We start from the raw sequence: 17,413 nt of genomic DNA, 5'->3' as shown, positions 1-17,413 counted from the left end.
GGCGGTGAGTCTGTCATTCCTAACCATGACGTAATTCGCGACTTTCGGGTCGCGACGCGAGGGCTTCAGACAGGTTTCCTGCACTAATAGAATATCTACAAGATTATCGCGGAGGAATTCAAAAATTTGATCGCGTTGCCGCGCGAGTCCGTTAGCATTATAGAATGCTAACGTAAGGGAATACGGTTTTTCTCTACCTTTTTGCGCCATTGGTTACCGGTAAAGATTTTTATAACGTACGCGACACGGACTCGTAGACGTCCATGTGATCGAATGCGGCCGCGAGCCGCTGTTCGGGGGTTACCGACCTACGTATCGCGTCTGCGAACGATCGCAGACGGTCGAAGTTCACCGCAGTGACGAAGTCACGCACGAGCGCGAAGTCGTTGACGGCAGAGGGTTGCGGGGGACGGAACGCGGGCGCGGGGCGAGGTGCGAGCAGGGGCTGGGGCGCGGGGCGTGTCACGAGCGGGGGCGGGGGTGCGGTTTCCGTTCCCGCCTTCGTATACGGCAGCGGCTTTTTCCACGCCGAGACCGTGGGAACTGCAGCCGGCACGAAGGCGGGTTTCGGCACTGAAGGTGCCGAAGTCTTTGGGCCGACGGTTCGCGGAGCTGGGTGGGTTGGGCGTTTTCGCGGAGCCCTGGGACATCCACGGTAGTTCGCGGGGTGCCCTTGCTTAAGGCATAGGACACAGCTGGGAGGTTCGGTCGCAGTTTCCCTATCTCTAACGCAATCTATCGTAGCGTGATCGCCGAGGCATTTCACGCAGCGGGGGCGCACGTGGCAATTACGCGCCGAGTGGCCATAGAGTTGGCACCTGTAGCACTGCCCGGGAGTGCCACGCTTATGGGGAGCTTCGATCGAGATCCCGGATAGGCCGCAAATTGTCGTGAGACATGCGATCTTCTTTTTGGCCTCCGGGGTGGGTTCTAGAGCTACCAGGATCATGTTGTAGGGCTGCTTGCCCCGCCCACTGTGCATCCGGTGCACGCTAACTAACGGGAGGGACTGAGCGGTCAGATCCTCCTTTATGTAATCGATGTCTAACTCCTTAGGGACTCCGCGTATCACTACGCGGAGCTCGCGGTCCTCCTGAAGAGCATAGGTGTGGAAACCTATGTTCTCCTTTCGGAGGTATGAAGAGAGGGCCCTATGGTCGCCCGGCGTTGCGACCTTTATCTGAATCCCATGCGCGACGTTACGCGCATGGGTGTAATTAATTTTGTTGGCCTGAAGGGCCTGAGACACGCGATTCCACGCTGTCTTCTCTTGAAGTATCAGCGGGGGTGGGGCAGCTACTTTAGGAGCGGGCGCGGGCTTGGGACGCGGCGGCGGGGTTACGCGGCGAGCGGAGTCCGACTCCGGTGTCACGACTACCTGCGGGCGGGAGGCGGTCGCGGATTTAGTTTGCTTCGTCGTGGAGCTCCGGGACTCCACGGCGCGAGAACGCTTTTTACCGCGCGTTACGGTTTGGAACCCATCCGAGGTTCCAGGCTGAGGGCTTGACGCGGATTCGAAATCCATCTCCGATTCGGTATCGGAGCCTGAACTCGAAACGATCGAGGTCGCGACGGACGAAGCGCGCGATGACGTAAACGACGCGGGCGCGGGGGTGGGGGTTGCGTTAGGCGCTATGTGAGCCGCATCGTCGGAACGTGCGCTCGAACTTAACGCGGCGGCGGGGGGCGCGCGGCGTGCCTCCGAGGCACGTTTGAAATACGCGGCGACGGACGCGGGGGGGGAGGGATTGCCACGAGAGGCCCTATATGCCTGATATTCGGCCCTAATTGTCGGGTACCTTTCCCGGAGGAACCCGACAAAATCACTGTCACTGACACTATCACAATCTTCTTTCATCTTCGGTCTTCTTGCCCAGGGGGGGCGGCCCCGGGACTTTTGTTGAACTCGCCGAAAGGCGAGGCCCCGGATAGGATTTGTAACCCCCCTGTGCTGCAGGACAGCAAGGAGCAGGGGGGGGAATGCCTATGCCGTGAAAACGGCAATCGGCGGGGAAAAGGAAAGGAACCCGCTCGGGCTGTATAGTGCTACAGCAGGCAGAATCGCGAGCGGGGGTCTAGTCTTGAAAAAGACTGTTGTTTTGGGAAGGGTTAGGAAATCGCTAGCCTGTGAGTGCCACAGGAAGCCTGATCGTAGCGATTGGTTGCCTTGAAAAAGACAGTTGGTATAAGGTGGGTATTCACGGTCACAACACTATCACGCACAAATGTGTATTCCGATGCGTAGGTCGCAAGCGACCAACGGATTGGAAGGCACGTTCACACACAACCGAGTCGTAAACGAGAATGTATTCACGGTCACTAAACTGTCGAGCACAGCTGTGAGTTCAGAGACGCAGCTCGCAAGCGGGCCACGGATCGGAAAGCACGTCCGCGCACGACCGAGTCGTGAGCGAGAATGACCGAATGTTGTCGTTCGGAACTTGTAATATGCGCTTTATCTTGAAAATGTCGTAAGCGAGATTCAGGCGTCTGTCAATTATCTTGCGTTGTATGATGGCTACCCGCCACATCTGACAAGTAAAAATATCCTCGCACCGTTCAAGATTTATACGCACCTATGTACTTATTTTTACTTTACGTTGCCCTAAAAGCGTTATAAATTAGTATTGTTAATTTGATTTTTGTTAGAAACAAGTCATATAAGCCGTTAGTGGGCCAAGTGAAAAATATTAGAAGTAACATATTTAGGGGGTTTTTTAATTGAAAATAATATTGATTTCTGATCTAAGCTTCAAAGCAGTTAAGTAAATATTACATATACTTTATTATTATAATTTAATTTTTCGACCGAGTTTCTTTGTTTGTCAAATAAAACTGATAGAGAAAAATACCCGAAAATCAATATTTGAAGGTGAACCCTACGTTTATTGTGTATCAACATCTTGCCATTTTAAGTGTCACATACATTTTCAAGCAATTTATACAGTCGACTGTCGAGTACGTAGCGTGGTCGTCCAACTATTCACTTAAGATCTCCGAGGAAAAAACACATTTATTATAATATACGCGAGCTCAAGGCAATTTCAAACAACAGAATGGAGGAGTCGAATTTCATTTATTTTTGTTCACTTTCGTCACTTTGCCAGTGTCAGGTACCGCGAATTATTCCTATTTGAAAGCCTCGTTCATAGATAGACGTATATTTGCGCTCATCAGACATTGGAGGATTGGAGCTCATTAAAGACTTTTTTTTTATTGCTTATGTGTGTGGACGAGCTCACAGCCCACCTGATGTTAAGTGGTTACTGGAGCCCATAGACATCTACAACGTAAATGCGCCACACACTTTGAGATATAAGTTCTAAGGTCTCAGTATAGTCACAACGGCTGCCCCGCCCTTCAAACCGAAACGCATTACTGCTTCACGGCAGAAATAGGCGGGGCGGTGGTACCTACCCGTGAGGACTCACCAGACTTAGGTGGTTTGCAGCAAGAATGATTTGTGAATGAACGCTGAGGTTTCAGGCAATATCCCGGTGTAGTTGATAAAATTATGAAGATATTTCAAAGAAGTCTCAGAGGATTCTCCGTGGAATATATGGACATATTTTAACAGGCAAAGAGCCACATGCATAGTACCTAAACTCTTTACGCTTACGAAATAACATAAAAAAAATATGGGTACGCATTCAATCTGAAACCTGCAATCTCTTTTACGATAGGTAGCTGACATCCTGGGGGTAACACGAACGCTTTGTATTATTTTCATTTAATTCTCGGAGTAAAATGCAAATGTAACTTCGTTAATGAACGGAAACACTAAATAAAATGATTACATATAATTATAGATTTTTAATAAGAAGTTTTCTAGGCCACTGGTGGTTTTTTTTTGCTTAGTTGAATGGACGAGCTAACAGCCCACCTGGTGTTAAATGGTTACTGGAGCCCATAGACATCTACAATGTAAATGCGCCACCCACCTCGAGATGTAAGTTCTAAGATCTTAGTATAGTTACAACGGCTTCCCCACCCTTCAAACCGAAACGCATTACTGCTTCACGGCAGAAATAGGTAGGGCGGTGGTACCTACCCGCGCGGACTCACAAGAGGTCCTGCCACCAGTAAAATTGGATTGCGTTACATGCTGTGTTTCGACCCAAAAGAACGTATGAAAACTTGGAACAAAGAACTTCTGCACGAGCCAGTCAACTCTTTTCAAAGAGCTCACATGCGCTTTTAAAAGTTTTGTTACTTGTTTAGAACTAGAATCAAACAGTTTATCGGATATCCGACATTTCTTGCTCTTATATCTTCTATCTATCTATCTATATAGGTATATATAAAAATGAATTGCTGTTCGTTAGTCTCGCTAAAACTCAAGAACGACTGGACCGATTTGGCTAATTTTGGTCTTGAATTAATTTTTGGAAGTCCAGAGAAGTTTTAAAAGGTAGATAAATATGAAAATGCTCTGAATTAAATAAAAATAACAATTTTGTTTTCCGCTTGATGTGTTTCCCGTCGGACGGATTCCTTTTGTTTGTTTTAAGTTTATTTTATACAAACGTTTAGGTCTCTTATTTATCGATTAAGGCACTACGAAGTCTGCCGGGTCAACTATAATTTATATTTTTTCTAGTTCCGTAACTATATTGTCTCACGTCCGTCATTACGGGACATTTCCCGATCTCGTGTTATATATGTTATTTAGGTATTTTTACGAATTTGTGGTAGTTATTTAGTAGTGGTGTGGTATTAAAATTTCATCCTACCTTAGCTTATTTTTTTGGGCTCAGTATTTTACTTATCGGGAACAAATAATGTAAGGTCATCCGATCCTAATTTAGGATTTCCTGTGTTATGGGTCCAAAGACTGAGGAATATACTTACAGTGGTGGTCGTACAATTAGAAACACTACCAAAAGTCCTTGACATTATGTAAGATACTTCACAGTACAACAATGTGTTCAACGATTTATCATTTATTAGAAAAACATTATAAATCCAACTACACAAGTGCAGTTTCAATATTTACATTACGGACAAACATTTATATCAGTTTTAAGTTATGAATAATATTGGTCATCTAATTAAAAACAACAACAAAAAAGTCAAAAAAAACAATATTTTTAAAAGTATTAGTAATTAATATTGTTATATTTTACGAAATAGTTACTATCCACAGTCTACCAATATTTAGTGGCGTATCCCTTATTTCAATAACAGTACTGTAACGACGTAGTATTGATTCAATCAATTTTATTCATTTTTCTAGGGGCATTGAATTCCATGATTCAACAAACACTTCATATAGTTCGTTTTGACTGGTGTTACGTTTGTTTGAGACTTTCTTTTTAACTATATACCAGAGATATTCTATCGGGTTTAAATCCAGACTATTTATTGGCCAGTCTAAAATCGATACACACTGTACGTCCACTTATGATCTAAACGTAAATTAACAATTATTTGCCTAGTTGACGTGTCATAGCTTTTATTTTTGCCCGTTTTGAACAAAATAAAATTCAGACTAAATTTTGATTTGCCGCCAAATAATAGAAAAAAACAATAAAGAAATATTATTCTGCAATTTCAAAAAAAGAACGCGCTATGGATGCTTTTTTAAAATGCTTCTAATTAGGCGTCCTAGCGGCCAGTAACAGAAAACAAACTGTTACATCTGTAAAACTCATTTTGTAATTAAAAGTAAGATATGTTTTATATTTTATGCATTTAACGAGTTTCTTATTTGACTGGCTATAGTAGGTATTGCATGATTTTTAATTATTGAATGTGTATACTTTTTAAGAACACTTGTCGTTGAAGTTATACTTTTTTTATTCATAAGAAGTCTTTCTAATTATGCGACCACCACTGTACTTATAATTATAATCTATTGTAATACCTTTTTTTTTAACGCTGGGTATAATATACCTATAATAATATATATATCGTAATACCTTACCTTACCATAATTTTTAAACAGATTTATTAATTAAGAAATTGATCTGAAAAAACACCAAAAATACAAAATTACTCACAAAGGTATATTCAGTATTAATCCAATCTTCCCTCGGTACTGCCAAAAAGGAACAAAAATCCTAAAAAACTTTCATTACTGGGCCCAAAAATAGTGTCTTCATTTTTATAGAACAAGACTCGCATTTTATTTGGCCTCGTAAAAACATCATTCTGTATGAGAGATGGCAGCCATTGAATTAAATCGGGGAGACTTATGGCTCCTCGTTACAGGTAATAAGCCCACTGTGCAGTATTGTACAGAGGAATTTAAGCTTTAAGAAACAAGTAGAAGGATGAATTTTCTTTGAATTGTATTGATTTGATAACGCCTGTAGCATTTCGGTTTTAATAGTACATTCAATTTTAATTTTCTAATTAAGTTTTTGAATGAATGTTATTAGTCGATGTTTTATGACGTCATAGTCCGAAATTGGATGGGGCATTGAATTTTCTTTTTTTCAAAATGAAATTTCATAAATTATCAAAATATTTACTTTTTTTTTTATTGCTTTGATGAGTGGACAAGCTCACAGCCCACCTGGTGTTAAGTGGTTACTGGAGCCCATAGACATCTACAACGTAAATGCGCCACGCACCTTGAGATATAAGTTCTAAGGTCTCAGTATAGTTACAACGGCTGCCCCACCCCTCAAACCGAAACGCATTACTGCTTCACGGCAGAAATAGGTGGGGCGGTGGTACCTACCCGTGCGGACTCACAAGAGGTCCTACCACCAGTAATTACGGAAATTATAATTTTGCGGGTTCGATTTTTATTACACGATGTTATTCCTTCACTGTGGAAGTCAATCGTGAACATTTGTTAAATACGTATTATATTTCATTAGAAAAATTGGTACCCGCCTGCGGGATTCGAACACCGGTGCATCGCTCGATACAAATGCACCGGACGTCTTATCCTTTAGGCCACGACGACTGTCGGTCACTGATCAGCTGGCGCTCTTCAAGATACTTCAGGACCGATTGTAAAGCGTTGTACTTTAATGCAATCCCACCTAAGGTCGTCATTAGAAAAGTGAGGAAAATTGTAATCGTGTGAGATGGTCTGCTTAATTTAAAATATAGGTACCGACAGAAAAAATTGCGGTCTTAGTGAGCTGTATAATCTATAAGGGTAGGTAACTTCATCCCCCAAGATTTTCCGAGGTGACGGTTATTGAAATTGTCTTCCTCTATCAATCGTGTATTTAGTTTTTAATAGGCTTTCGCAGAAGCTTCAGTTTGCTTCAAAACACTTCCTTTCTTATATTTATCTCCAATGTTCGAAGATGAATAAAGGAAGAGTTTTTTTACGGAACTATTAAATTACTTCCTGATATATAAATTGCGTTGTAGAATCTACCATTTAATGTGGCGTTAAACCATATTTGCTTATCTCCACGTCTGAATCTTAAGAGACGCGCGCTGTTCGATTACAATCTGTTCTTCATTAGTCGCGTGACGTCAGCGTAAACTTTTAATTATGTTTTTGTTGTACAGTGTAATATAATGCAGTACAAGATATAAGATGTGACGATTATGCTCTAAGAATTAATTATAAGACGTGGTAGGTGTTTTGTAGGTACTAAAATTATAACGTCATTACAGTCGATGTAAAATACCAATGTCAATACTTTGTGAACTATAACAAAAGTGCAGATCTGAAAGGGTCTGATGGTTTGGTTTTCTATGCATCGACAAGGTCATTTTATTTAGCTAAGAAAATTGAATTATCCATATCCAGATCGACCCTTGATGTTTATATTCTCTGAACTAATCAATTATTTTAAAGACCCCTCAAATCATAGGATAGTTAATTGAAGGTCTTTACGAATGCATACCACTTTTAAAATAAAAAAAGAAACTCTTGTAGATGCTCATCACAGAATTTGTTTATCACTTTATACTTGCACGTTTTCATTGAACATATAAATATGTATTGTGTTATCGCTATCACTCGTGCCTTATCCTAAAAAATATTTGTTCAGATTAAAAGGGTTGATGTAAATTTTAATTTAGATTCTGACGACTTGAGGTGTAGTGAATAAACCAGTTGAAGAAATTGTTGGGCGAAGCCTTTTCTTCTAATTACTCTTTGTTCTTAACGTGATTGTAATTTGAATTTTTTTGACTAACAACTTACTTTTTGACTGTTAATTTGGTGGTGGTTGTTGATGGTGGTAAGGTCACCAGTGCCAGGCGGCACAATAACGAGTCCGTAATTGGATGGACAGTTTATTTCCAATCACAGATAGTATAGCAATATTAAGAAGGAGAAATTACGGAGGACAGAAGGCACAGATAAAGCAGTAGCAAGTTCAAACACAATAATACAAAATAGATGAAAGCAATAAATCGTAACGAAGCAACAGAGTACGCGTAAGTCGAGGAGTGACACAGTCTTAGCGTAGCGTTGATCAAACCCGACTGGCCGCGAGCGGCGGCCGAGTCGTGGCGCAGGCGACGACCAGTACGTACGCAGTTATACATAGTCGGGGTCTTTGCCGCATACTAGCGGTTGCGCCCGACTATGCTTGTGTAAATAATATAATTATGAGTAGTGTTGTGAATGTATGATTGTTTAGCGTATTTGTGTACTGTATGAGAGTGTGTTATAGAATACGTAATTAAATATGATATAATATTAAATATTGCGTAGGTGTACAATGTAAATTAATAAATAATATGAACTAATATACATAAATATAGTAGAAACACCTACAGTTAACATTACTTTATTAAGATTTTTTATTTTTATATAACAAAATCTACATGTTTCGCCATAAATCGTCATTAAAAAAAATCCATACGTTATACCTTGATATACGAGATTAAAGTCTGGTAGAAGGATAAGTTAAGCCACGGTGTAATCAACTTATTTTGCACTCCTACTGTCATTTCCCTCGCTTCTTTACACTCGCTTATAACTCTCAAATTATCAGCAAATATATTATTTAATATATATATATCTTTTAAACATTATTTAAGGATATGGAAGTCGTCGTGGTCTAAAAGATAACCAAACGCCCCGTGTCCTGGTGCATTCGTATCAAGCAATGCGATTGTGCTGATGTTCAAATCCCGCATAACAAATGTTCACGAATACTTCCACTGGTGGTAGGGTGTCTTGTGAGTTCGCACGGGTAGGTACCCTGCATCTTTCTGCCGTGAAGTAGTAGTGCGTTTCGTTTTGAAGGGTGGAGCAACCGTTGTACTGTAAAAGCCGAGACTTAGAACTCATGTTTCAAGGTGGGTCGCATTTACGTTGTTTATATATATGGTCTCAGGTGACCACTCAACACCAGGTGCACCGTAAGGTCGTCCACCCAACAAAGCAATAAAATATAAAAATCTCTCCAATAGCGATTTGAAATGACTCTTGAACCCGCTTGTCGGCCGTAACTTAAAGTATTAAATAAAGTTTTTACTTAATGATTTGTCTTCATTTTTGACAGTCAGATCTACAGTGAAACTCGTCAGTAACTTTCGCTACAAACTGTACGAGTATAGATACATCTTATGTATAAAATCTTGGTCGGTTCTGTTCGTACACTCATGGCCTGCTCCACTTAAACATTGCATAATGTGAACACTAGGAACAAACATAGGCTTGCGTTGCCGGCGGCTCGAATTAAGAAAATAAGCAACTCTTTTAGGGGGCTGGGTGTACAACTTTTCAACAAGATCCCACAAAACGTTCAATTACTACCTCTTTATAGATTTAAGAAAATTGTCAAGGAACGTTTGTGCAACAAGGCATATTATAAAGTTAAGGATTATTTACTAGATGGCACTACGTGGGAATGAGGCGTTCGCTCCTGGCCTTTTCATTTTTCATTATTATTATTTTTTAATTGTATTTTTTGACTTGTTTTTTCCTTTATTGTAAATATTTTTACTTATTTAAAAAAAAAGTAAAAAAAGTAGTAATTTGAGAAAAAACACAAAAAAGCCCGCTGAGTTTGTTTCGCCGGTTCTTCTCAGGACTGTGGCTTTTTTTGGAACCGGTGGTAGAGTTAACGTTGTTATTTATATTTTGACATTCAACAAGTGTGTTATACTGACATCTAAGTTGAAATAAATGATTTTGAATTTGAATTTGAAACCTATTTTTCTTTGTGTAGTTACGTCAAAAAGAAAAGTGTCCGAGACAACCCCAATCAAAAGATACTTCAACTTTTAAGAATTTTTTAAATCTTCTTTTCTACTAAATCTATAGGTACATGTCGTATTTATGTTTCGGGGCTTCACTGAGAGGCGTACTAATTAAAATTTAATTTCAAAAGGAGATTACTTCGAGACGCAGATTAATTTTTTTATTTGCTCTCGTGCCGCGGTAATTCTTGTTGGCTTCTCACGGAGAGAGTAACCTTTCTACTGCTCAGACAAAAAGTATTGTTAGATTAAAGAAAAGTTGAGCAAAAAAAAACATTTTTTCAGTGAGTTTTATTTATTGTTTATGTAACTTTTGGTAGCTCTTTATTAGAATTTCGGTGACATTTGAGCTTTTCGTAAAATTTACCCTTTCGACGCTTACGTCTTGTGAAAATACATAACACCTACATCTTTACTTTACTTTCTATTGCAGCGCATAATTTCGTGGGGGAAAGGTAACTTTCTGACGGTATATAAAACAACTTGAGCCAGTAACCAATAATATCCCAAATAAATAGTGCGTGCGTCCCGGTCATTTCCTAGGTGGGCATTGAAGCTCCTGAAGAAGGAGCTCCTATTGGAGGCCACACCCTTTCGATGTGGAGGCCGAGGCTGAATGGTTCCGGTTTCGCATATGCGATGCCTTGATGCCTAGTTTATCGGTGTGGCAGCAAGCTTCGTGCTCTGGGTGTGGCGCGTCTCTACAAAAGTGAGCTGCAGGCACGTGGGGTCTACGGACGTACCTGCGGAAGTACCTGCACCGGAAAGGAGCTGAGCCGACGACGAGGCGCCACCATTGTCGACACGACCTGGACACGGCGGAGCATACGCTCGCTTTCTGCCCCACTTGGAAGGAGCAGCGCCGTGTCCTAGTCGCAAAGATAGGACCGGACTTTTCCAAAACTTTACAGTTTTCGTGGTCACGAACGACCAACACATTGAATCAGAATCAGAAATGTAATGATAGATAAGTAGAAAAAGTAAAAAAAAATAGTTTTAGCCATGTCTATGTTTCGAATTGCGCGTCACGGATTGCGCGAACTCTGAATTCACTTTGTCCTTTGATATATACAAATATTTATAATTGTGGTGTGGCGAATAAACGACAAAATAAAAAACATATCTCTTTAATTATCTTGGTGGAGTGTTTAGTTAAACTGATCATTGTATCGTGGGCTCCGGATTTGATTCCCGAATGTGGTTATAATCTTAAAGAAAAACATTCGGTTTTACTGGTCCATGTATACATAGTTTTATTCTTAATCCAAGACAACCGTATAGTTATATTTATCGATTACTGGGCGAAATCAGAAAAACAATGTTACGCGCTGGGGCTCGGGATAAATAACAATTCTACAGAATTACAAGTCAACACTGTATTAGCACTTAGAACACTTAAAACACTTCACAATCACTTTAAAATTCTCACTTCGATTCCTCCGCTTCGCTTCAGGTGATCCGTTCGCTGTTTCGCTTCGAGTAGTTCCGTTTACTGACGAACTGCGTGCCATCTCTGCAACGCTTTTACAGTCGAAACCAAATCCCTAGATTCGTCGTGAATATTCCATAACAGTCTAGTAATGTGTTTTCGCTATTTGACAATAGATGGCGTTGCACTTCTCTAACGTTCTAGGTGCTACTAGATCCTTCGATATTTGTTCGACAATTCGGTGATAGATGGCGTTACTCTTACCGGCGTAAAAATAATATTATGTTGCTTTTATTTTGATCAACAGAATGTGGCAAGCGTCGTACGGTCGGAGGTGGAACAAAGCGCATCGTTGGAGGAGTAGAAGCATCTCCTGGAGACTGGCCCTTTCTGGCCGCGATTCTGGGAGGGCCGGAGGAGGTGTTCTACTGCGCCGGTGTACTCATTGCTGATCAGTGGATACTTACTGCCTCTCATTGCGTTGGCAAGTAAGTATTGATAATAGGGTAAGCTGTACAAAAATGGACACTAGACCATTACAAAACTATCACTGAAAATATTTTTTTGGATTTTCTTGAGTATTGAGTTGTTCTTCTTCAAATGAGGCTTAATCAATTTAATCAAGGGCATTTAACTCAACCGGTCAGTTGGATTGTCTGCTTATCTATCTTCGTACAACTAAAAAAAGAATTATTTCTAAATGTTTTTGAATATTTATATGACTGTAACATAACGAATTCGATCGTGATATTTACATATTTTAATATTCCAGTCACTCAGACGTGAATGGATGGACCATCCAGCTGGGTATAACTAGACGACGCTCTCATGCCTACTACGGTCAGAAGGTGAAGGTGCGTCGGGTGGTGCCACACCCGCAGTACAACGTTGGTGTCGCTCATGATAACGACATCGCTTTATTCCAGGTGAGACTTGGCTTACTTGAGTCGAGATGAGGTGTACTGTTAAAACTGAGACCTTAGAACTCATATGGCGGCATTTACGTTGTAGATGTCTGTGGGTTTCGGTAACCACTTAACACCATGTGGTCTATGAGCTCGTCCACCCAGCTAAACAAAACGAAACAAAAATATATTGTTGTCCAAAGTTATGCCCTCGTAGTTGCGATGTCCGGTTTTGCTATTTGACGATAGATGGCATTACTCGTACTGGCATAATAGCTTAGCCACTTAGGCCAGCAAAGGAGCTCATGGCTGAAGATATGTATATATATATCTATAAGATATATATATATATATCTAGGTTAGCCTGAATGCCACTCACGTCAAGGTCTCAATTACAAAGGCAATACGGCTTTATCACTCTTCCTTCCGGCACTTGCGTAACTAGGACTTATCATGTCTTGTTGTATCGAATAGACGAACTCAACGGCTTACCTCGACTATCAATCACTGCTGAAGTCGTCGTGACCTAAAGGATAAGACGTCCGATGCATTAATATCTAGCGATGCACCGGTGTTTGAATCTCGCAGGCGGATACCAATTTTTTCTAATTAAATACGTACGTACTTAACAAATGTTCACGATTGACTTCCACGGTGAAGGAATAACATTGTGTAATAAACACCAAACCCGCAAAATTATAATTTACTCGTGGTAGGACCTTTTTTTTTGTTGCTAGATGGGTCAACGAGCTCACAGCCCACCTGGTGTTAAGTGGTTACTGGAGCTCATAGACATCTACGACGTAAATGCGCCACTCACCTTGAGATATAAGTTCTAAGGTCTCAAGTATAGTTACAACGGCTACCCCACCCTTCAAACCGAAACGCATTACCTACTGCTTCACGGCAGAAATAGGCAGGGTGGTGGTCCTACCCGCGCGGACTCACAAGAAGTAATTACGCAAATTATAATTTATCATTTTTATTACACGATGTTATTCCTTCACCGCGGAAGTCAATCGTGAACATTTGTTAAGTACGTATTTCATTGGAAAAATTGGTACTCGCCTGCGGGTTTCGAACACCAGTACATCGCTACGTATGAATGCACTGGATGTCTTATCCTTTAGGCCACGACGACATCAAATGGTGCTCTAAGGCTGTTTTCATAAACTTGCAATGCATATTATCCTAACATTAAATTTAAACGATCTGTTATTACATATTTAACTTTTATTCATATCCCGCCTGCGGGATTCGAACACCGGTGCATCGCTCAACACGACTACACCGGACGTCTTATCCTTTAGGCCACAACGACCTATACTACTTAATTATGTTGATTGTATGTGGCAATGGTTCACACGGTTCAGTTGGCGGTGAGGGTGCGCTACCACGAGCAGCTGTCGCCGGTGTGCCTGCCGCCCGCCGACCGGCCGCTGCCCGCCGGCACGCTCTGCACCGTCATCGGGTGGGGGAAACGAGACGATAAGGACAGTGAGTGGAACTTTTAATTCAGTCGGTATTATTCCGGTCAATTGTGTTGAAAATGTAATGATTTGATGAAGATGTTTTTATTCAAATTTGCCGTAACAGTTCCATTGGTAGATTCACAGAACTAGTAGGTGAGCTTACTTACTCTAACCTGGTGACATTCCTAATACTATAATAGCTCTAGCAAAAGCAGCGTTTCGCAGACCGGTCATCGTTCGAGTAAATTAACCCATAAACACAGCCCACTGAGTTTCTCGCCGGATATTCTCAGTGGATCGCGTTTCCGATCCGGTGGTAGACTATAGCCAAGGCGGCTATGGCGGCATATCCAAGCAGCGGTTCATTGCCTAGAAAAATTTTCATACCTCGACTATAGAATGTGTTGTCAGAACGATCGGAAAATGCCATGGAAGATTTCAGACTTATATAGTACGTAGCCAGAACAATAACTAGAAAGACATTATAAATAATATAGATGACTTCTGCTCCAGTATTGAGCTGTACGATAAAAGGCAATCATCTCAAACGATTTTCTCAAAACTTTCCAATGGATTTGTTAGTAAAAAGGCAAAACTTTTTGGCACTTAATTGGATTCTATTGCAGTGTCTGAATACGAGCCGGCAGTGAATGAAGTGGAAGTGCCCGTGCTGCATCGCGACCTCTGCAACCAGTGGCTGGAGCATCGGGACCTCAACGTCACCGAGGGGATGATCTGCGCCGGGTACCCGGAGGGAGGAAAAGATGCTTGTCAGGTAAAAACTGCCATACCATCTGAGGCCTGCAATTTCATTCGATGGGGCCACAATGAAAATAGTCACGTTATATTATTTTATTTGGGCAGAATTCTTTATCGTGCGTTCTGCTTGCGGGCTGAAGATCTAGACTGAATCAAGCGTCACAATAAAAAACCGACACCTTTTTTCGGTAATTTTAGAGGACCTTCCCGTCATCTTGGGGATTCGAAACTTTTATCCATCGTTTCAGCTTGGCGTCAATTTTGAATGGATATATGTAGTTTATATATTTATAAGAAATAATAATTTAATGAAATAATTGTTTAACTATTATTCCAGAAGTTTATCTGCAATATCAACTTTTTCATAAATTTTATTAGTTAACTCTAACTAAAAAGATAACTATATCTTTTTAGTTAGAGTTAACTAATAAAAATTTTTTAACTAAAAAAACTAAAAAACTAAAAAAAATTTTAACTAAAAAAATTTAACTATAAATCAACTTCGTTCTAATCGAAAAAAGGACTTCCTTCCTTTTTTTAATAAATCACTGCAGTGTTAACTCGATTTTTTCTAATATTGTCTGCATTTATCCAATAATTTATTTTTTAATAAATTTTACTAAATTTTGTTAAAAATTCTACTTAGGCTCACGGCTAGGTAGGCACCGGTCTAGTGACCTCATCGGAGATTTTGACATTTGACATTGCGCCCATAGATTTTATCGGCCCTGCCACTCTGCAGTTACGCCACTGAGACAGTCCTTCCAACTCACAACTAACCTGCTATTAAGAGTTGACCCACAGATAACGTAATATGATAAACGCAACCCTTGAGCTATGAAGTGTTTTTTTTTTTTATAACGACTGCCCCTTCAAATCAGTACCTTTTATTACTTCGAAGCAGATATTATTATTAAGTTCGACTAATCCATCTATACTAACAAATAATAGTTTAAAAAAAACTAACAAAATAGAAAATAAATTTTAATAAATTTGAATTAAAAATAGTGTAAGAAAAAATGATTTTATATTTAAAAAAAGTGTGGGGTGCATTTTCTTAATATTGTATTATCATCGATTCTTAATAAGTATACCAAATTTCAAGTTAATCCGACGTTTTGAAGAGGGTCAAAATCATGTTCAAAGATTCCCTTACATACATACGTCTGAAGCTAATAAAAACGTATTAAAAAATTAATGTTTTTATAATCATCACAGGGCGATTCCGGCGGGCCGCTGCTCTGTAAGGATCCCGACGACTCCTCGCGCTGGTACGTCGGCGGCATCGTGTCTTGGGGCATCAAATGCGCGCACCCCCGCCTCCCGGGAGTCTACGCGTACGTCTCCAAATATATACCGTGGATACAGAAACATATTAGTCTTTATAACGACGACAACGCCAAGTCTGAAGACGTTTAGATTATATACAAGACTTTTTTTTTTTGACAAATTTATATATAATCTGTGCGAAATTCCAAAATGGAGGGAAACGTCACTAAATTACGGTGTTGATCCCTTATATTTGATACTACGATCAAGATCTTGAATTTATATATATATATGTATATAGACACTTAGAAGACTCAAAAGGTTAATTATGACAATAATAAAAGTAATGATAACCGTGGATACAGAAACATATTAGTCTTTATAACGACGACAATGCCAAGTCTGAAGACGTATAGATTATTTACAAGATTTTTTTTTTGACAAATTTATATATAATCTGTGCGAAATTCCAAAATGGAGGGAAACGTCATTATATCAAGGTGTTGATCCCTTACATATATTTGGTACTATGATGAAGATCTTGAATTTACACATATATATACATTTAGAAGACTCGCAACGTTAATTATGACAATAATAAAAGTAGTTATAATGTAATCGAGACAATAAATCGAACTAATATCGACAATAATTATTTTATCAATTAAAACTTAGAGATAGCCGTAAATAAATGTAGGTATTTAGTTCATACATATTTATAATAAATAAATAAAAAGAATCACAAATTCACATATTATTCATAACATATCACACAACTATAAGATCGTAAAACACTGTGATACAAAATCATTGACGAATAAAAATATCAAAGTTCCAATATATAAAAATATGTAGTTTATTGAGAAAAAAAAAAACTGAAAATAAATTATTTAGAAGAAAAAAGAAACATAATTAAAATTACATGTACTTTGAATAGAAGACCTTAGACCATGGAGTTAATAAGTACCATAGTAACTCTATGCCTTAGACTAACTGAAGTAGGGTTGGGAAAGCTTTAGACAATTTTAACTCTATGCCTTAGACTAACTGAAGTAGGGTTGGGAAAGCTTTAGACAATTTTTAGATGTTTACACGACCTGTTGCTTTTCGTTGTGTTCTTTTTTTTTTTTTTTTTTTTTTTTTTTTATGATTGAAGGATTACTGGTGGCCCGGAGGCCTTTCCAGTTTCACCAGGACAGGTGGGCGAGCAAAGGCTCAGCCAGGAGGGGTGGGATTTGCTAACAGCTACCCGAGCGCCTCCGAAGGAGACCTAACAGCTCAAGAGCAGCTGCTTCGCGAATGAATCTACTACCGGATCGGAATCGCGACCCGCTGAGAAGATCCGGCGAGAAACTCAGCGAGCTGATTCATGGGTTAGGTTGCACGGCGAACTCTTTGTCGAGTTCGACGAGTACGGTTACCGAGGTCCCTAAGCCTGCTCC

The 17,413-nt window shown here is 40.1% G+C and overlaps 1 protein-coding gene across 1 annotated transcript in view; it reads left to right on the top strand.

Annotated features, from left to right (window-relative positions):
• The window catches only part of LOC101746236 (atrial natriuretic peptide-converting enzyme), a 66,038-nt gene extending 49,069 nt beyond the window's left edge, over positions 1–16,969 (top strand). The window contains exons 11-15 of the mRNA XM_062668495.1: positions 11,874–12,054; positions 12,339–12,492; positions 13,845–13,968; positions 14,570–14,718; positions 15,921–16,969. Of these exons, the coding sequence (XP_062524479.1) occupies positions 11,874–12,054; positions 12,339–12,492; positions 13,845–13,968; positions 14,570–14,718; positions 15,921–16,121 (809 nt within the window). The 3' untranslated portion in view covers positions 16,122–16,969. The remainder of the gene's footprint in view (positions 1–11,873; positions 12,055–12,338; positions 12,493–13,844; positions 13,969–14,569; positions 14,719–15,920) is intronic.
• Positions 16,970–17,413: the final 444 nt, after the last annotated feature.

The sequence above is a fragment of the Bombyx mori genome, chromosome 5 (assembly GCF_030269925.1).
Source record: "Bombyx mori chromosome 5, ASM3026992v2".
In the NCBI taxonomy this organism is placed as follows: domain Eukaryota; kingdom Metazoa; phylum Arthropoda; class Insecta; order Lepidoptera; family Bombycidae; genus Bombyx; species Bombyx mori.
Note: the sequence above shows the minus strand (reverse complement) of the source record. Positions and strands in the feature narration are given on the sequence as shown.